This window comes from Salvelinus sp. IW2-2015, linkage group LG3 (genome assembly GCF_002910315.2).
Source record: "Salvelinus sp. IW2-2015 linkage group LG3, ASM291031v2, whole genome shotgun sequence".
NCBI classification, from domain to species: domain Eukaryota; kingdom Metazoa; phylum Chordata; class Actinopteri; order Salmoniformes; family Salmonidae; genus Salvelinus; species Salvelinus sp. IW2-2015.
Window position 1 is genome coordinate 17,038,075 of NC_036840.1, and position 21,574 is coordinate 17,059,648.

At 42.6% G+C, this 21,574-nt stretch overlaps 1 protein-coding gene across 1 annotated transcript in view; it reads left to right on the forward strand.

Annotated features, from left to right (window-relative positions):
• Nucleotides 1–21,574, forward strand: part of LOC111951675 (collagen alpha-1(XXV) chain) — a 140,151-nt gene that overhangs the window by 102,181 nt on the left and 16,396 nt on the right. Inside the window, exons 18-25 of the mRNA XM_023969897.2 lie at nucleotides 1,385–1,429; nucleotides 6,384–6,428; nucleotides 7,015–7,095; nucleotides 7,292–7,354; nucleotides 7,476–7,526; nucleotides 17,831–17,857; nucleotides 20,468–20,548; nucleotides 20,926–20,961. Of these exons, the coding sequence (XP_023825665.2) occupies nucleotides 1,385–1,429; nucleotides 6,384–6,428; nucleotides 7,015–7,095; nucleotides 7,292–7,354; nucleotides 7,476–7,526; nucleotides 17,831–17,857; nucleotides 20,468–20,548; nucleotides 20,926–20,961 (429 nt within the window). The remainder of the gene's footprint in view (nucleotides 1–1,384; nucleotides 1,430–6,383; nucleotides 6,429–7,014; nucleotides 7,096–7,291; nucleotides 7,355–7,475; nucleotides 7,527–17,830; nucleotides 17,858–20,467; nucleotides 20,549–20,925; nucleotides 20,962–21,574) is intronic.

Genomic DNA, 21,574 nt, shown 5'->3' on the forward strand with positions numbered 1-21,574 from the left:
ACATGACAGCCCACTTGGAGTTTGCCAATAGGCACCTAAAGGACACTCAGACCATGAATAAACAAAATTATCTGGTCTGAAGAAACCAAGATTGAACTCTTTTGGCCTGAATTCCAAGCATCACGTCTGGAGGAAACCTTGCACCAACCCTACGATGAAGCATGGTGGTTGCAGCATCATGCTGTGGGGATGTTTTCAGTGGCAGGGACTGGGAGACTAGTCAGGATCGAGAGAAAGATGAACAGAGCAAAGTACAGAGAGATACTTGATGAAAACCTGCTACAGAGCGCTTGGGACCTCAGACTGGGGCGAACAGGACAACGACCCTAAGCACACAGCCAAGACAACGCAGGAGTGGCTTAGGGACAAGTCTCTGAATGTCCTTGAGTGGCCCAGCCAAAGCCTGGCTCAGCCAAAGCCTGAACCGATCGAACATCACAGGAGAGACCTGAAAACAGCTCTGCGGCAACGCTCCCCATCCAACCTGACAGAGCTTGAGAGGATCTGCAGAGAAGAATGGGAGAAACCCTCCAAACACAGGAATGTCAAGCTGTAGCGTCATACCCAAGAAGACTCGAGGCTGTAATTGCTGCCAAAGGTGCTTCAACAATGTACTGAGTAACAGTACCAACATTTCCAACATTTCTAATAAACTGTTTTTGCTTTGTCATTATGGGGTATTGTGTGGAGATTGATGAGGGGGCGACAAAACAACAACAGAAGTTTTATATATTTCCACCCTGATTTTTTTTCTTTGTTGATGGTTTTGAATTTCTGCAATAAACAGCAAATGTGCCCAGTCTGGTCTTGGCATATGCGCTATACAGATGTAGGATCTTAATTTAATCACCCTGTAAAAGGAAAACTATACTGCAATACAGGATATTTTAAACTAGTATTGAGGTATAAAAATACTTATTTGGAATATCAGACTTGGCTTTCCCTTACAATAAATGTATCAACCCCTACAAAATGTAAATTAATCATAATACACATAATAATTTACATTTCCTGATTCCTGTAGTAAACTGGCTCAAATTAAGATCCCACATCTGTAGCAAACAGCTCGCTGATACCATGCAGCGGGGGGGCGGGGGGGGCTGGACCAGGTTTGAGAAACCCTTTTTTACGTCACCAACAAAAAATGTATCTGCTCCTTTTGAACGGATTTTTGTTTTACCAACATTTAAGAAAATGTACAGCCAATTGCTGTTTCCATCAGCCCTGTCATGAGTTTTTTTTATCCAATAGGTACTGACTTCACTTGCATAAAAATGGTTGTAAAGAAACATGGTTACTGACTTTTAATTTAAGTGGAATTGACGCCAACCTCTGTCTTTTTCATGTATACAATCTTAATAACAAAAAAATCTTGTGAATTTAGGGTCCCCCTGGGCCTCCTGGACTATCAGGAACAGCGGGAATCAAGGTAATCCATCATTGTATTGAAATCATGGTTCTGTTTTAACTTCAGTACATTGTGTGTGTGTGTGTGTGTGTGTGTGTGTGTGTGTGTGTGTGTGTGTGTGTGTGGTGTGTGTGTGTGTGTGTGTGTGGTGTGTGTGTGTGTGTGTGTTGTGTGTGTGTGTGTGTGTGTGTGTGTGTGCATTTGACACGTGTAGCTAACACAGAGTACATACAGTGACTTCAGAAAGAATTCACACCCCTTTTCTATTCAAAACTTTGGAAGCTTTCAACTTTCCAGCTGAAATAATACATTTAATGCAAATATTTTATGAATATGCTAAAGCTAAAATATACATGAATAATACATTGTCTGATAAAATTTCTTTAGAAAGTGGCACAAGACAGGGATGTCCTCTCTCAATTTGCACTTGCAATTGAATCGCTTGCAGAAATAATTAGACAGGACTTAAATGTAACAGGTATCAGTATTGGTAAATATGAATATAAACTAAATTTATTTGCAGATGATCTCCTGATATACACGACCAACATTGAGAACTCAATGCCCCTTTGCTATAAATATTTTTATATTACTCAAAACTCTCAGGTTACAGAATGAATGTGGAAATAAACAAAATAATGGCAATAGGAAAAATAAAAAGACGATTTACAGCAATCCTTTAAGAGGATATCAACAAATATTAAATAACTTAGGATGCTTAATGAGTAACAAACAACACATTTTTAAAGCTAACTATTCCATTATTCAAAAGTATGAAAGTTTTTTAAAATGTATTTTCGGTAATACTAATTGCCCCGAAAAAGTATACTCAGTCATAACAGACTTTATATGGGCAAATATAATTTTGAGGGTGGTTTTAACCTTCCAGACTTGGAATTGTATCAACTTGCTACCTAAGGCTTTTACTTGCAACATATAGTTGAATGCACTAAAGAGGAACAATGGGTACATATTGTTGTGACTTTACTTTCATTAATCTTTTGACTGTTATTTATTTAATCTACTAACTATCTTTAATTGTTACCCGATTTAACTTCTTATGGGCAGGTGGGATGGTAGTGTCCCACCTGACCAACATCCGGTGAAATTGCAGAGCACGAAATTCAAACTACAGAATTATAAACATTGAACTTTCATAAAATCACAAGTGTCATACATCAAAATAAAGCTTAACTTTTTGTTAATCCAGCCGCTGTGTCAGATTTCAAAAAGGCTTTACGGCGACAGCACACCATGCAATTATCTGAGGACAGCGCCCTGCATACAAAACCATGAAAAACATATTTCAACCAGGCAGGTGTGACACGAAAGTCGGAAATAGCGATATAAAAAATGCCTTACCTTTGATGATCTTCTTCTGTTGGCACTCCAAAAGGTCCCAGTTACATCACAAATGGTTATTTTGTTCGATAATGTCCTTCTTTATATCCATAAAAACTCAGTTTAGCTGGCGCGCTTCAGTCAATAATCCACCCAGTTTCCCTCCATCAAAATNTAATGTCCTTCTTTATATCCATAAAAACTCAGTTTAGCTGGCGCGCTTCAGTCAATAATCCACCCAGTTTCCCTCCATCAAAATGCATACAAAATGAATCCCAAACGTTACCAATAAACTTTTCCAAACAAGTCAAACAACGTTTATAATCAAACCTTACGTACCCTAATATGTAAATAAACGATCAAATTTAAGACGGAGAATCGTTATTGTCTTTACCGGAGAAAAATACCAAAGAACGCGCTCTCATTCACGCGCTTGGAAACACTACAGCCAAAATGGGAGCCACCTAGAAAAACTACAATTTCTGGCAAATGTTTCCAAAGAAACAGCCTGAAACTCTTTCTAGAGACTGTTGACATCGAATGGAAGCCCTAGGAACTGCAATCTGGGAGGACTTTGCCTTATAATAAAAGTGACAGCCATTGAAAATAGTGGTTGGCTGATATTTTTTTTTATGGGGGACGGTTTGTCCTCTGGGTTTTGCCTACCATATCAGTTATGTTATACTCACAGACATTATTTTAACAGTTTTAGAAACTAAATTACAATGTTTTCTATCCAAATCTACCAATTTCATACATATCCTAGCTTCTGGGCCTAAGTAACAGGCAGTTTACTATGGGCACGCTTTTCATCCGGACGTGAAAATAATGCCCCCTACCCAAGAGAGGTTAAATTAATAGTGTAACAATTCACTCATTAGGATTTGGTGCACCACGGAAGAGGTTGTTTTAAAGAGTTACCATCTCCCAAATTAAACTCTGTAAGATATATCTATTTCATTGATAAACAGTCATCTTATTAATCATTATCTCATATCATTATTCTGAACAGTCGTAACCTCATGCATCTGCAAAAACCCCATCTTTACTCATAATTCAGTACTACAGAAATGGTTTCATTATTTATTTACAAGCTAAATAAATAGTAACAGGATAACATACACACTTAATACATGAGAAAAGGTCCCTAGTGGACTTTTACAATATGGTGGCTTTTTACACAACAACATGGAGAGGGAGAGAGAGAGAGAGAAGGAGAGAAAGACACTTATCGTCGATACATTTCAGAACTATTCTCATAGTAATCATATAGTTTGCGCACGAACCCCCACCCGTTTGGAATAATAAATCATGAATGTATTTACATGTGAGTTCCTTTGTTCGGTCGGAACCTGCCTTCCTTAGGAAGGTTTTTGGCCATTCAGTGGCAAGCTGTATGGCTCTGATTGTCCGAAAGGAGTCTCCCCTTTCCCATTTTCTACTGTTGTTCACTCTGGAAGATGGCTAGCCAGGCGTGTCGACGGTTCCCATTGGTGATGAGCGAAGTAGAATAGTCTCACTTAGATTCGCTTTTCTAGTTATTTTACTCAATACAGCTAATCAGCTGTCTCAGTAATTGTCTGAGAGGGGAGTTTGTTTTCCCCCTCGTGTTGGTATTCAGGATTCGAACCACAATGGACATGAGCTGCAGCTCACCGTCTCCCTGGTCTAAAGGAAGGTGAGTGTCACGCCCTGACATTAGAGAGCCTTTTTATGTCTCTAGTTGGTTTGGTCAGGGTGTGATTTGGGGTGGGCATTCTGTTTTGTTTTCTATGTTTTTTTATTTCTATGTCTTGGCTGGGTATGGTTCTCAATCAGGGACAGCTGTCTATCATTGTCTCTGATTGGGAATCATATTTAGGTAGCCCTTTTTCCCTCCTTTCAGTGTGGGTAGTTAACTTTGTTTGTGGCACTATAGCCTTGTAAGCTTCACGGTTGTTTCTTTCGTTTGTTGTTTTGTTGGCGACATTTTAAATAAAAAGGGAAATGTACACTCACCACGCTGCACTTTGGTCCACTTCTTTTGACGGCCGTGACAGAACTACCCACCATCAAAGGACCAAGCAGCGTGGCCAGGAGGAGCAGGGATCTTGGGCTCGGGAGAAGAGAGAATGGAGGACATCTTGGACATGGGAGGAGGTTATGGCAGGGGACAAGACCCTGCCATGGAACCAAGCTGAAGTAGCGAGGGAGGAACGACTTCGCTACAAGGAGTCACGACAACAGAGCAAGCACGAGAGGCAGCCCCCCCAAAAGTTTTTTGCCTGCCCCCAGACCCAGGCCTCCTGTTTGTCTCCCCAGCCTGGTAAGCCCAGTGGCAGCTCCACGCACCAGGCTGCCAGTACGTCTCCTCAGTCCGTTGAGACCTGTTCCGGCTCCACGGAGCAAGCCTCCTGTGATGATCCATGGCACGAAGCCTCCAGTGATGATCCATGGCACGAAGCCTCCAGTGATGATCCATGGCAGAGAAGCCTCCAGTGATGATCCATGGCACGAAGCCTCCAGTGATGATCCATGGCACGAAGCCTCCAGTGACGATCCATGGCACGAAGCCTCCAGTGAGGAGTCATGGCACGAAGCCCGCAACGAGGGTCCCCAGTCCGGAGTCTCTAGCGACGGTCTCCAGTGAGGAGCCTCCAGTAACGGTCCCCGGTCCGGAGCCTCCAGCGACGGTCTCCGGTCCGGAGCCCCCAGCGACGGTCCCTAGTCCGGGGCCCGCAACGAGGGTGCCCAGTCCGGGGCCCGCAACGAGGGTGCCCAGTCCGGGGCCCGCATCGAGGGTGCCCAGTCTGGGACCCGCAGCGAGGGTATCCAGTCTGGGACCCGCAGCAAGGGTGCCCAGTCCGGGGCCCGCAATGAGGCCCGCATTGTCTAGCAATGAACAACAACCAATTTGACAGAACTTGACGAATTTTGAGAAGAATAATGGGCTAAATGTTGCACAATCCAGGAATGGAAAGCTTTTAGACTTACCCAGAAAGACACACCTCTGTATTTGCTGACTCAGGTGTGTGAACACATATTTAAATTAGATTTGCAATACATTTGCATACATTTCTAAAAACATATTTTGCCTTTGTCGTTATGTGGCATTGTGTGTAGATGGGTGAGAATTTTTTTTTTTTTTAAATGTTTTTAATTCATTTGTTGTGCTGTAACACAATGAAATGTGGAGTGGTATAAGGGGTATAGGGGTATAAATAGGGGTATAAATACTTTCTGAAAGCACTGTACAATGGATAATCCACTCAATTTGTCACAACAGATCAGGCCTGGATTCAAATACATGCGTATTTAGATATTTGTTACTTATTTTCAAATGTGTTACCGAATTCACAACTTCTTTTAGAATTATTTGAAAGTATTTTTTTATATATTTTTATAAATAGCCTACTAGTTTCAAATACATTATTTCAAAGAACCCTATGACCAAATAGACCTGGGTTCAAATGCATGGGAGTATTTATATATTTGTATTTTCAAATACATGCCAATATTTTCCAAGTGAAAAAATATCCAAATTTTTACTTCTAAATGTATGTGAAAGTGATTAAAATAATATTTTAACCCAGGTCTGCAACAAGTCACTATACATTTTTGCTATACGTTTGTTACAATCCATTCTCTGATTCAGGGAGATCAAGGCATGCCTGGCCTCCCTGGGCTGGATGGTGAAATGGTAAGTAGACCCAAGAAGTCTCAGTACCCAGTCATGCATGGTAAAGATAAAGGCCATCAAAAGCCATTCTTTAAGATTTGTACATTGGACACATTGACCTTAAAGAGATTCTCTGGTACTTTTGTATACTTTTTAGCCAGTAGTTCTGAAAATAGCACTCACGAGCTAAAAGTGGTCCCCGAAAATTGCATACTGCATCACATATGTGCAGATATGTGCACCACGTCATTGCTCTTTCTCTTGTTCTGCTGTGTGTATCTTGCTAGCTGTCACTTAAATGGTGAGGGGCTGAAGCTCATTGGCTAGAACTCAAATTGCTAGGGGGCTGCCCACATGTGGGAAAATCTAGGGTAAAGAGCGCCACACAGATTTAAGAAAACAGTTGCTTCAAACTGTGGATTTTGTGTCTAATTGAGCTAAAACGGGAATTCTGCTCATAGATTATGCATGTATGAACACATTGACACATCCAGCCCAAAGTCGCCGAAGTTCCGGAACAGCCCTCCAGGAATTGAATTTAATACCCCTGCAATTACATTTTCCCATTTGAATTGTCATTCTGATTACTCTATATACTGTTTCCCAGGGTTTTAAAGGTTCCAAAGGAGACATGGGAATCCCTGGCACATCTGGAGAAAAAGGAACTGTTGGCTTACCTGGTTTACCAGTAAGAGTCTCTCCACTAATCTTAACACATATACAATTATTCTTGACTTCAATAAGAGAAAGCAAATAGCTTCAACTTCGAGAACTATCACTATACTTATTTTGTAGGACAGCACTATAGATAAGATATGCTGACTGTCTTGAACACTTTGAGGCAGCCTTCTTTAGTAAGTCATAATGAATGTCCTGTTTCCTAGGGCGTCAATGGATTGAAAGGAGATAAGGGTGATTCCGGTCTGTCTGGTCCTCAAGGGCCCTCAGTAAGTGAACTCCACTTCAGAGGCCTGCTTGGTCAAATTGTCAGTGTATGACCACATGATTATTTAACCATGTGAGTTATATTGGTTCAACCTGATTGGAATGTCTCCCTCTCACATGCAGATTATTGGCCAACCTGGAGCACCTGGGCTCCATGGACCCCCAGGTCCCATGGTGAGTTTTCCCCCTAAACCAGGGTTGGGCAGTTCCAGTCCTGTAGGGCTGAATTTGCATCACACTTAACACTAACACACATCTTATTAAACAATTTGTAAATGTGGTGTATAGTGAAGACTATTAGTTGTTTATTTTAATCTGGTGTGTAAATGTTGGGTTGAAGTAAAAATGTAACACCTTTGTGGCCCTTCGAGGACAAGAACTAAAACCCCTACCCTAGAACATCCATTGAAACAACTGGGATTCACTGTAGAGTGAAACCCATTACAAAACTTTAAAAAATTACCAGAGAGTGCCACTGATCTATAGAGGCATAAGTTTACTAAGTATGGTCTATAATTGATATTCATCCATCCTCAACAGTAGGTTAATGACCTTTTTGGAAAATCAAAACATTCTGGGGGAAGAACAAAATCTAAATCCAGAGGCTGTATCGACCATATCTTCTCAGTCTACACAATAGTCACAAATTGACTAAAGGAAAATAAGCCTACTTTTGTATGTTTCAATGATTTCCAGAAAGCGTTAGATGTTGTAAATAGGGGTCTTTTAACCAATAGTTTGATAAAGACAGGGGTTGATGGGAAATTTTATCACACAATGCAGTCTCTCTACAAACCAAATGCCTGTGTGCGTGTTAAAGAATATCATACAGATTGGTTTCCCACASCCCCAGGTATAAAACAATGAGACGCCGTATCACTGACTTTGTTTGCTATGTTTATTAATGATTTGGCAACATAAATTTAAGAGTTAAATATTGGAGTATGATGTGATGATGAAATGCTAAGTATCCTCCTATATGCTGATTATATTAATTTGATGACATAAACTGAACTGAAGACCTTTAGAAAATGTTATTATGTGCAGTCAATTGGTGCATAACATGGAGACTCATGATCAGTCAGGGAAAAAACACAGATAATTCCTTTTAAAGAACCAGGTTCTACGAGAAGTGTTTTGGTGAGGGTTTCTTGAGTTTACTAGCGATTGTAAATATTTGAGTCTTCATTTTGATGAACATGAGCTTTCTATACTGCAATTCTTCCAATTCTGTCAGCAAGTAGCGCTCTTGGGGGAGTTATAGGAAAACAAAATTATTTTGGTTATGCCACATATTCCAAATTCTATCAGACATGTTTGAATCCTGTTCTGGACAATTCAGCAGGAGTGTTGGGTGCTAAGAGGTATCTCAAAAACGAACATGTCCATAACATAGCAGACGAAGTAACTATTGTGACCTCGAAGAGATAGATAATTAAATTAATTTGATCCTCTATTGCCTTTTCTTCCACAATTGTCACGCCCTGACCTTAGAGAGCCTTTTTTATTTCTCTATTTGGTAAGGTCAGGGTGTGATTTGGGTGGAAGAAAAGGCAATAGAGGATCAAATTAATTTAATTCTCTAGTTTTCTATTTCTTTGTTGGCCGGGTATGGTTCCCAATCAGAGGCAGCTGTCTATCGTTGTCTCTTATTAGGAATCATACTTAGGCAGCCTGTTTTTCCACCCTAGTTTGTGGGAAGTTGTTTTTGCACAGTAGCTGAGAGCCCTGCAGAACTTTACGTTTGTTTATATAGTTTATATTTATATTGTTTTGTTGGTGTTTCATTATTAAATTATCCTGAACACTTTTCACTCTGCGCTTTGGTCTCACTCATTCAACGACGGACGTCACAACAATATACAGTGCCTATCAAAAGTTTGGACACACCTACTCATTCCAGGGTTTTCTTTATTTTTACTATTTTCTACATTGTAGAATAATAGTGAAGATATCAAAACTATGAAATAACACATATGGAATGATGTAGTAACCAAAAAAGTGTTAAACAAATCAAAATATATTTTTCTTGAAGGAGTTTCCACATATGCTGAGCACTTGTTGGCTGCTTTTCCTTCACTCTGCGGTCCAACTCATCCAAAACCATCTCAAATGGATTGAGGTCGGGTGATTGTGGAGGCCAGGTCATCTGATCCAGCACTCCATCACTCTCCTTCTTGGTCAAATAGCCCTTACACAGCTTGGAGGTGTGTTGAGATATTGTCCTGTTGAAAAACAAATGATAGACCCACTAAGCGCAAACAGATGGGATGGAGTATTGCTGCAGAATGCTGTGGTAGCCATGCTGGTTAAGAGGGCCTTGAATTCTAAATAAATCACTAACAGTGTCACCAGCAAAGCACCCCCACACCATCACACCTCCTCCTCCATGTTTCACGATGGGAACCACACATGTGGAGATCATCCGTTCACCTACTCTGCGTCTCACAAAGACACGAGGGTTGGAAACAAAAATCTCAAATTTGGACTCATCAGACCAAAGAACAGATTTCCACCGGTCTAATGTTCTGTTGCTCATGTTTCTTGGCCCAAGGAAGTCTCTTCTTCTTGTTGGTGTCCTTTAGTAGTGGTTTCTGAGCAGGAATTCGACCAAGGCCTGATTCACCCAGTCTCCTCTGAACAGTTGATGTTGAGATGTGCCTGTTACTTGAACTCTATGAAGCATTTATTTGGACTGAAATCTGAGGTGCACCAGTACATCTAGCTGCAGTGAACTTGTTCCACAAATTAGGGGCAAAAAAACTAAATGCGGATTTTCCTAAATCTGTGGAGACTGAAGGGATCTCTAGTTTTATCCATTCCTGTGAACGGGTTTGGTAACTTATTATTCTTATCTCAATTAAGGAAGATAACATATGAAGGGAGTTTCTGTAAGATTGCTTTGTAAATAAATAAAAGAGAATGCAGCTCTCTTCTTACAGACAGAGGGGTCCATCCCACATTTTTATACAGACTACAATGATGAGTGCTAAAATTGTCCCCTGTGATAAAGCGTATTGTGGAATGGTAGACTGCGTCCAAGGGTTTTAAAACAGAGATTGCCGCATGCATGTAAACAATATCACTAAAATCCAATACAGGGAGAAGCGTTGCTTGAACAATCTTTCTCCTATTTTTAATACTAAGGCATGATTTATTTCCATATAAAAAAACTATCTTGGATCTTAACTTCTTAGTCAGATGTTTTATATGCGTTACGAAGGATAACTTGTCATCAATCCAGACACCCAGGTACTTATATTGAGAAACAAGCTCAATTTGGGCTCCATTTATAGTGCAAATATGCAGGTCCTCAGGGTCAACATTTCGTGACCTAGAGAACAGCATGAGCTTGGTTTTACTCGTATTTAACACTAATTTAAGATATGTAAGTGATTTCTGAATTTAATCAAAGTCATGCTGAAGTTCACAAATGGCCTGCTGCACTGAGGTGGCACAGGAATACAAAACTGTGTCATCTGCACAGAGATGAATGCTACAATAATTAACAGTGTTTCCTATGTCATTAATATACAAAGTGAACAATAATGGACCCAAAATTGAACCCTGAGGAACATCTTTTTGAATTTCAAGAAATGTATCAAGATGGCCTGAGTTCTGTTGCTAAGATAATTCTGAAACCATAAACAGGCTGTATATCCCATGGCCTACTCTTGATAATTTCTTCAGCAAAACAGAATGATCAACAGTGTCGAACGCCTTTGACAGATCAATAAACAAGGCAGCACAGCTCTTTTTAGCAACCAAGGCATTGACAAGATCATTAACAACTAGAGTGGTTGCTGTGGCAGTACTATGCCCAAGCCTAAACCCTGATTGGTTTATATTAAGAATACAATGATCAGATAAAAAGGAACGAAGTTGTACATTAACCAAGGATTCAAGAATTTGAGCTAAACAAGGTAGTCCTGAAATTGGGCAATAGTTGTCTAGATCATTTGTATCCCCACCCTTATAGAGATGTCCAAGCTTTTGGAATACTTCCTGATAACAATGTTAAATAAAAAATGTGGGCTACTGAGCCATCAATAAGGGGTGCTGCACACTTAAACAGACTAGGATCCAAATGATCAGCCCCTGTGGATTTTCTTTTGTCTAATGTTAACAAAGCATCCAGGACTTCTTTATCACTAGCATTTTCAGTATCATTCAATAGATTTTCACCATCTACATCCAAACTACTCTTTTCAAGAGCTGTCTTTGAAATACATTCAAATAAAATGCCTTCAGAGACAAAATGGTGATTAAATGCATTAATGACATCAATTTTGTCAGTAATAGGGCCAGAATCTCTATTAATTTATTGGGGGAGAGAAGATGAGATACAACCCTTCAGTGGTTTAACAGCTTTCCAAAATGTTTGCTTGTTTCCCTGTACATTCAGATAGTGTATTAACATAACAATCAGATTTAGCTTTTTTAAACAGTTTTACACACAGATTTCTCAACCGCCTAAAAGACTGCCAGTCTGGGCCAGAGTCTGTGAATCTAGCTTCGGCCCAGGCAGCATCTCTGTTGTGAATGATTTCAGATAGCTCTTGACTGAACCAAGGGCAAGACCGATTTTTTATTCTAAATTTTTTAAAGGGAGCATGTTTATCTACAAAACATTTGAGAAGTGGTTCAGAGCCAACTCTGGGTCAGGTATAGATGCAATACAATCAAAGTCATAAAAATAAAGGTCACAAAAAAAGGCCTGTTCATTGAAATGTTAAACATTTCTCTTGTTGATTAAACGAGATTTGGATCGAGGCATCCGTATATCCCTGACACATGCAAATACCCTACTCCCAGCATATTTATCTGGAGTATTTGTAAATATGAGGTCAATCAAAGTCGATTTCGTAGGGTCCTTTAAGTTTGGACGAGTGGGCTTTGTAATCAGCTGGGTCAAATTTAGATTAGTACAAAAATCATTTAGACAATCAACATTCTGCATTCCCCATGCAAGATTAAAATCTCCAGCGGTCAACACCTCTGGGGTAATAAAAATGGCAATTAAATCAATTAGTTTATTTAGTAACTAGATTCCTAGAACTGTTATTCTTGAGTTTGAGCACAACTGAAAACTTAATGCCAACAATTCAAATTGTTTAGGACTGGAAGTAGCCTTTAACAGAGACACAGAAATACGATTCTTTGTGTAAATAGCAGCACCACCACCTTTGCCTTTCCTATCAGCCCTAAACACATTGTAACCATGCATAGCAACATCAGAGTCCAGGGTTTTATCAGTTAGCCAGGTCTCAGATACAATAAAAATACCAGGGTCTGCCTGAGAGGCCCAGATCTTGACATGATCCATTTTAGGTAATAAACTATGAATATTAAGATGTAAAAATGTTTAACATTTTCTGCATTTAAAATCATACGGCGTTTCAATACTTTGAGATTTCAGAACAACAGGATACTCAACGATTCGATTATACATATTAGGAAAAGAAAACAGAGTAGGAATAGCAATGACATTTCTCCGGTTAGCACCATTAGGCATGTCACCACTTTCAGATACAACATGTGGAACTCTCACAGTGACCAAAGAGGAGATGGTAAAAACTGACTTACATGTAATGTTAATATTGTCCTCATATCAATTTAGTTGACCAACAACCTTTCCCATGTTTGATGACAACAGCCGGGAGCCATTTTCACCCAGGTGAATTCCGTCTTCCACAAAGTAGCCAGGCCTATTCCAGAAGGAGTCAAAATTGTCGACGAAGGACATGCCCAAGTCCTTGGTCAGACGCATTAACCACTGGTGTTTGCGATATGTATCATAGTTCAAAGGGACAAGATCGTCCTCACCCTTTTCAGACAACTATATACTGATGTATCATGCCTCCCAACTGTCTGGATGATTCCCGTAGATAACCTGGTCACCCATAACAGCTGACACACTCTCACTCATTATTCAGAGGCATTCATTCAAAATACACTGGGTTACAAATCTGACATAGGAGAAACTACAGTATGGCCCCAGTGGTGGACAACAAAATGAAACGACTTCTGCATCTACTGATGATTGTCCACCGGCCTGAGGAGAGACACATGAAACGAGGGGTTAATGCGATAATAGGAAGGGAGTTGTAATCTATAACACACCTCGTTTATCCTCCTCAGGACTTTAAATGGCCCCACACACTGCGGCCCCAGATTCCGGCAGGGCAGGCGGAGGGGCAGGTTCCGAGAGCCAGACCCTGTCCCCCGGTGCGAACACGGGAGCTTCACTGCGGTGGCGGTCAGCGCTCTTCTTCTGCCGTCCACCCGCTTGCTTAAGTAATTCCTGGACGGCCCTCCAGGTCTCCTTAGAGCGCTGCACCCACTCCTCCACCACAGGAGCCTCGGTCTGACTCTGATGCCACGGTGCCAGGACCGGCTGGTAGCCCAACACGCATTGAAACGGTGACATGTTCGTGGAGGAGTGGCGGAGTGAGTTCTGAGCCACCTCCGCCCATGGGACGTACCTCGCCCATTCTCCTTGTCGGTCCTGGCAATACGACCGCAGAAACCTARCCACCTCCTGGTTCACTCTCTCTACCTGCCCATTACTCTCGGGGTGATAACCCGAGGTCAGGCTGACCGAGACCCCCAGACACTCTATAAACGCCCTCCAAACTCGGGACGTGAACTGGGGACCCCGATCAGAAACGATGTCCTCAGGCACCCCGTAGTGCCGGAAGACGTGAGTGAATAGGGCCTCCGCAGTCTGTAGGGCCGTAGGGAGACCGGACAACGGGAGAAGACGGCAGGACTTAGAGAACCAGGATCGACCAGGATCGTGGTGTTCCCCTGAGACGGAGGAAGATCGGTAAGAAAGTCCACCGACAGATGAGACCAAGGCCGTTGTGGAACGGGGAGGGGCTGTAACGTCCCTCTAGGCAAGTGCCTAGGAGCCTTACTCTGAGCGCACACCGAACAGGAGGAGACATATAGCCTCGTGTCCTTAGCTAAGGTGGGCCACCAGTACTTCCCCCTAAGACCCCGCACTGTCCTCGCAATGCCAGGATGACCCGAAGAGGGTAGAGTATGAGCCCACCGAATCAATTGAACACGGACACCAAGCGGCACATACTTCAGACCTGTAGGACACTGAGGAGTCGCAGGTTCCAAACGTAGCGCCCGCTCAATGTCCGCGTCCACCTCCCATACCACCGGTGCCACCAGCCTTGAAGCTGGAAGGATGGGAGCAGGATCGATGGACCGATCCTCAGTGTCATAGAGACGGGACAGCGCGTGGGCCTTCGTGTTGAGGGAACCCGTTCTATAAGAGATAGTAAACCTAAATCTAGTGAACCTTGACCACAGCTAACAACTCCCGGGCCCCCACATCATTGTTCCGCTCCGCCGGACCGAGCTTCTTCGAAAAGAAAGCGCAGGGGCGGAGCTTCGGTGGCGTACCCGAGCGCTGTGATAGCACGGCTCCAACCCCAGCCTCGGACGCGTCCACCTCCACTATGAACACCAAAGAGGGGTCTGGATGCGCCAACACGGGAGCGTCGGTAAACAGCGCCTTCAACCGATTGAAAGCTCTGTCCGCCTCTGCCGACCACCGTAAGTGCGTGAGGTAATAGGAGCAGTGAGTGAGGTAATAGGAGCCGCCACTTGGCCAAAACCCCGGATAAACCTCCGGTAGTAATTGGCAAACCCTAAAAACCGCTGCACCTCCTTTACCGTGGTCGGAGTCGGCCAATTACGCACGGCCTTAACGCGGTCACACTCCATCACCACACCCGAGGTGGAAATGCGATAACCCAGGAAGGAAACGGCTCGTTTGGAAAACACACATTTCTCAGCCTTAACGTCCAGGTCATGCTCCAGCAGTCGCCCAAGTACCTTGCGCACCAGGGACACATGCGAGAGGCGCGTGTGGCGGAATAGATCAGGATATCATCAATATACACCACCACACCCTGCCCGTGCAGGTCCTTGAGAATCTCGTCTACAAAGGATTGAAAGACGGCTGGAGCATTCTTTAACCCATACGGCATGACGAGGTACTCATAGTGGCCTGATGTGGTACTAAACGCGGTTTTCCACTCATCTCCCTCCCGAATACGCACCAGATCATACGCATTGTGAAAAAACGCGCTCCGTGAAATGATTCAACCGCCGTAGCAATGAGAGGTAGCGGGTAACTAAACCCCACTGTGATGGAATTGAGACCTCGATAATCAATGCACAGACGCCTCCTTTTTCTTCATCAAAAAAGAAACTCAAGGAAAATGGCCCCACACACTGCGGCCCCAGATTCCGGCAGGGCAGGCGGAGGGGCAGGTTCCGAGAGCCAGACCCTGTCCCCCGGTACGAACACGGGAGCTTCACTGCGGTGGCGGGCCAAATGTACCCCTGTCTCAGAGATTCCGTGACATATGTCTCCATAGCCAGCGTCTCCTCCTGTGACAATGGGTACACGTGACTCCTGGGAAGTGCAGCATTTTCCTGGAGGTTTATCATGCAATCCCCTCGTCGATGAGGTGGTAATTTAGTCGCCCTCTTCTTACAGAAGGCTATAGCCAAATCGGCATATTCTGAGGGAATACGCACAGTGGAAACCTGGTCTGGACTCTCCACCGACGTGGCACCGATGGAAACTCCTACACACCTACCTGAACACTCCTCTGACCACCCCTGGAGAGCCCCCTGTTTCCATGAAAACCTGGGATTGTGACTTGCCAGCCAGGGAACCCCCAGTACCACCGGAAACGCAGGTGAATCGATAAGGAAGAGACTAATCCGCTCCCTATGATCCCCCTGCGTTACCATGTCCAGTGGAACCGTGGCCTCCCTGACCAGCCCTGACCCTAACGGTCGGCTATCTAACGAGTGCACGGGGAAGGGAGGATCTATCGGCTCCAGCGGAACCCCCAACCTACGGGCGAGTCCGCGATCCATAAAGTTCCCAGCTGCGCCTGAATCGACTAGCGCCTCATTACCAGCTTAAATAGCCCTAATCAAAGCCAAACTAGAAACAGATGAAACCAATAAGAACAAACCAACTGAAAAGGGAAAAGGGGATCGGTGGCAGCTAGTAGACCGGTGACGACGACCGCCGAGCGCCGACCGAACAGGAAGAGGAACCGCCTTCGGTGGGATTCGTGACAATGATAATGTTTTTATCTCCCAAATGATGCAGAGAAATCTTAGTACTTCTCACCCTGGGACACAGACACAAGTCAAGTAGTTGACTTTAATGATTGCATGTTTTTTTTTATCATAGGCAGTTGACAAAAAAGTAATTCGTTCTGATTGTCAAACTAACTGTCTAAGCCTAGTTCTGGAATAAAAAACACTTCTCCTCATTAAGAAAAAAAATTCATGAATGCGAATTTCGTCTTGAGGGCGTGGTTTGATATGGGTGTTTGCTATATCGTTTGCCTTATCGTATTCTGGAAGTTATCATTGTTTGTTCCTCTTCACTCACCGTAGTTGCGATATATCCCAAAACAGCCATCGTACTATGACTTTGGCTAAAGAAATAAAATCTGTTTGATGCTAACATTATCTCATGAATGTGAGGATGTTTGAGTTGGAAAAACACAAGCTGTTTATAAAGAACAGGTCCCGTTCTTTCAACATTACATTGGCGACAATGTCTTGTATGCATTGTTGTCTCGTGTAAAGAAGTCAGAGGTGCTGCGTGCTAATGTAGTTCTGCTATCTGTAAAGAAATGGCCAGACTGTAGGTTGATTCTGTTGCTACGATTGGTTAGCGCACAGCTGTTTTTCCGTTCACCCGTATTGCATACTCTGATCATTCATATGGGTGTTGTCAGCTGTTCCATGTTAGTGGGCAAGTGGGCATAATTGTGGACATGACTGAAATCCAAACCCTATCCTCAAATGTACAAGGACACTGGCAAATCAAAGTTTTGAAAAATACTGACTTTATAACAAATGTATCCTGTTGGCACTAGAATAGATGTTTCTGACTAATATTGATGCCACATCGGCCGTTTTCAATCAGAGAAGTTGTTTTTTGGGTTCAGCTCCTCTTTAAACTGTATGGGAAAGCAACCAGATGAACACTGTCAAAAGCCAAGTAGGTTTTATTTATGGTCAAATCTGGAGTGTTAAGGGCTTTTTACACCTGAAATACTAAATGAGTCAGCAATCCACTTTTCCTTATGGAAATCCCCTTTTCCTATTATCTGCATGTTCACTCAGCAATATACAGTACGTCTAGTATCTTCCCAGTGTTATTCCACAATGTTAGCCTACATAAACCTACTTAGATAAAACAACAGAGGTACATTAAAAGTGTATCATGGATCCATGTGTTGAGTTTCATAACCGTACCTCCTTCTAAAGTGAATGCTTATAGCTTGCTCCTAATGAATATTCCTGAAACTGCAATTTAGTAAGAAATTACATTTATTCCATGTTGCAGCTTTGTAAAAACATAATCAGATTAACTGATAGAATCAAGAAAACACGTTTTGATTAATTTTATTTTTCAGGGACCCCATGGATTCCCTGGACCAAAGGTAAATCCAAACAAGACAATTGAAAAGACAGCTTGCTTTTGCTTTTATTAATAATGCATGCATGCCCCACATTCAAATGTTAAAAGTAGTTTTTGTACCATCATCTTTGAAATGCAAGAGAAAGGCCATAATGTATTATTCCAGCCCAGGTGCAATTTAGATTTTGGCCACTAGATGGCATCAGTGCATGTGCAAACTTTTAGACTGATCCAATGAACCATTGTATTTATGTTCAAAATGTTGTATCAAATGTGCCTAATTTGTTTATTAATAACTTTTCATGTTCAAAATTGTGCACTCTCCTCAAACAATAGCATGGTATTATTTCACTGTGATAGCTACTGTAAATTGGACAGTGCAGTTAGATTAACAAGAATTTAAGTTTTCTGCCAATATCAGATATGTCTATGTCCTGGGAAATGTTCTTGTTACTTACAACCTCATGCTAATCACATTAGCCTACGTTAGCTCAACCGTCCCGTGGAAGGGACACCGATCCTTATTAATACCTTATTATACCTTTCCTTGTTAGGTACTGATATGTACAGTATACCATGCTGCAAATTCCAATGTTCTGCCCAGAAATTTGGGCTGTTTGTTGGGTGAATACAAAGTTTCCACCATATTGATTTCAATAATTCAGTTGTATAAGATCAGCCACTGGTTTGAGGGGGGTGGGCAGGAATTAGGCATGTTTTGCATATTTGGGCCCTAGCCCAAATCTTTCCACTCCAATCAGTTTTTTGTAATTCTACCCAAAAATTTGTCTGGAGAAAATTATATTTGGAACATTAGTTGAATTTTTTAAATTATTTTTTAACCTTTATTTTATCAGGGAGCCCCATTGAGACCAAGGACTCTTTCTAGGGAGCCCTGCATGAAAACAATTTATACAATTTACAACAGTTAAACATACAACGTAATAAAAGCATAACATGCTACAATCAATTTAAGAAGGAAACACATTCCTCAACAATGTGGTCCTCCATTAACAAATCCAACTGCCCTAGAGGCACCAGAGCAGCAAGGTGTGGAGAGCTCTGCAGTTATTACAGTGCATTCGGAAAGTATTCAGACCCCTTGACTTTTTCCAAATGTTATGTTACAGCCTTATTCTAAAATGTATTAAATTAATTATGTTCCTCATCAATCTTCACACAATAGCTCATAATGAGAAAGCGAAAACAGGTTTTTAGAATTTTATTTACATAAGTATTCAGACCCCTTGCTATGAGATTCGAAATTGAGCTCAGGTGCATTCTGTTTCCATTGTTCATCCTAGAGATGTTTTTAAAATTTGATTGAGGTCCACTTGTGGTAAATTCAATTGATTGGACATGATTTGGAAAGATATACACCTGTCTATATAAGGTCCAACAGTTGACAGTGCATGTCAAAGCAAAAACCAAGCTATGAGGTCGAAGGAATTGTCCGTAGAGCTCCAAGAGAGGATTGTGTCGAGGCACAGATCTGGGGAAGGGTACCAAAACATTTCTGCACCATTGAAAGTCCCCAAGAACACAGTGGCCTCCWTCATTCTTAAATGGAAGAAGTTTGGAGCCACCAAGACTCTTCCTAGAGCTGGCCGCCCGGCCAAAATGAACAATCGGGGGAGAAGGGCCTTGATCAGGGAGGTGACCAAGAACACAATAGTCACTCTGACAGAGCTCCAGTTCTTCTGTGGAGATGGGAGAACCTTCCAGAAGGACAACCATCTCCAATCAGACCGTTATGGTGGAGAGGCCAGACAGAAGCCACTCCTCATTAAAAGGCACATGACAGCCCGCTTGGAGTTTGCCAAAAGGCACCTAAATCTGACAGAGCTCCAGAGTTCCTCTGTGGAGATGGGAGAACCTTGCCAAAAGGCACCTAAAGACTCTCAGACAATGAGAAACAAGATTGTGTGGGGATGTTTTTCAGCGGCAGGGAATGGGAAACTAGTCATGATCGTGGGAAAGATGAACAGAGCAAAGTACAGGCAGATCCTTGATGAAAACCTGCTCCAGAGCACGCAGGACCTTAGACTGGTGCGAAGGTTCACCCTCCAACAGGACAACGACCCTAAGCACACAGCCAAGAAAATGCAGGAGTGGCTTGAGTGGCCCAGCCAGAGCCCGGACTTGAACCCGATTGAACATCTCTTTTAGAGACCTGAAAATAGCTGTGCAGCAACGCTCCCCATCCATCCTGACAGGGCTTGAGAGGATCTGCAGAGAAGAATGGGAGAAACTCCCCAAATACAGGTGTGCCAAGCTTGTAGCCCCATACCCACGAAGACTCGAGGATGTAATCGCTGCTTCAACAAAGTACTGACTAAAGGGTCTGAATACTTATGTAAATGTCATGTTTCCGTTTTATTTTTGTTATGCATTTGCAAAAATTTCAAAAATTCTGGTTTTGCTTTGTCATTATGGGGTATTGTGTGTAGATCAATGAGGGGGGAAAAAACTATTTAAACAATTTTAGAATAAGGCTGTAACCTAACAAAATGTTGAAACGGTCAAGGGGTCTGAATACTTTCTGAATGCTCTGTATGTGTCTACTGATTTCTGTCCATCAATGTATTTCCCATCCCCTGCTCCTAAGCTTTGCCACTCTTCTTGCATTTAGGGGGAGGCTGGGAATCATGGTCTGAAGGGAGTGCGCGGGGGGTCAGGGTACAAGGGGGACAGAGGACCCCTGGGCCTCCCCGTAAGTACAACACAGTCCTCCATCCTGTGAAGTAATCTCACCACCCCAACCTTGTCCTCCATTTTCCACCCCAAAACCTTCTCATCTGCTTTCAGCTCCTGATCTACTTCCTGCTCTTTGTATGCCTTCCTGCACAGCATATATTTATATGTCTCTTTTGTGTCTGTGTCAGTTTGTCTGTCTGTCTCCTCCTGTGTTCGTCTTTCTCTCTCTCATTCGCCTGCTTGTGCCGACAACATTTCAACCTCCCTGTGACGTTTTGTTGTATTTCCCCAATGTCTCAATAACGACGTTCAACAATGTGTCCGTTTCACTGTGTTCATCTCTTGTACTAATCCCGCCTTGTTCATGTCACTCATACCTCCATAACGGCACAGGGAGCCTCCGGCTTGGACGGCAAGCCAGGAATTAGGGTGAGTTTCATGTGACCCAGCTTCACCTCCCTAATCCCTCCACATGTATCCTGGAACCTATTTTTGAAAGCCTCCATCCACTGAATGGATATTCTGTTCCGCTATCTTTATAGACAAGAAAAGGTTATGTATACTGCTTTAATTCAATATTGAAAATGGAATTGCCCTCTTTTAAAGCCAACACCAATATTCAGAATGGCTTTCAATCTTAAAAGTTCAAAGCCCCCAGTTGCAGGAACAAGAGCGATAACTGCACTGAGTATACCAAACATTAGGAATACCTTCCTAATATTGAGTTTTGCCCTCAGAACAGCCTCAATTCATTGGGGCATGGACTCTACAAAGTGTTGAAAATTTTCAACAGGGATGCTAGCCCATGTTGACTCCAATGCTTTCCACAGTTGTGTCAGGTTGGCTGGATGTTCTTTGGGTGGTGGACCATTCTTGATACACACGGAAAACTGTTGAGCGTGAAAAACCTCAGCAGTGTTGCAATTGTTGACACAAACCAGTGCGCCTGGCACCTACTACCATACCCCCATTCAAAAGCACTTAAATATTTTGTCTTGCCCATTCACCCTCTAAATGGTACACATACACAATCCACGTCTCA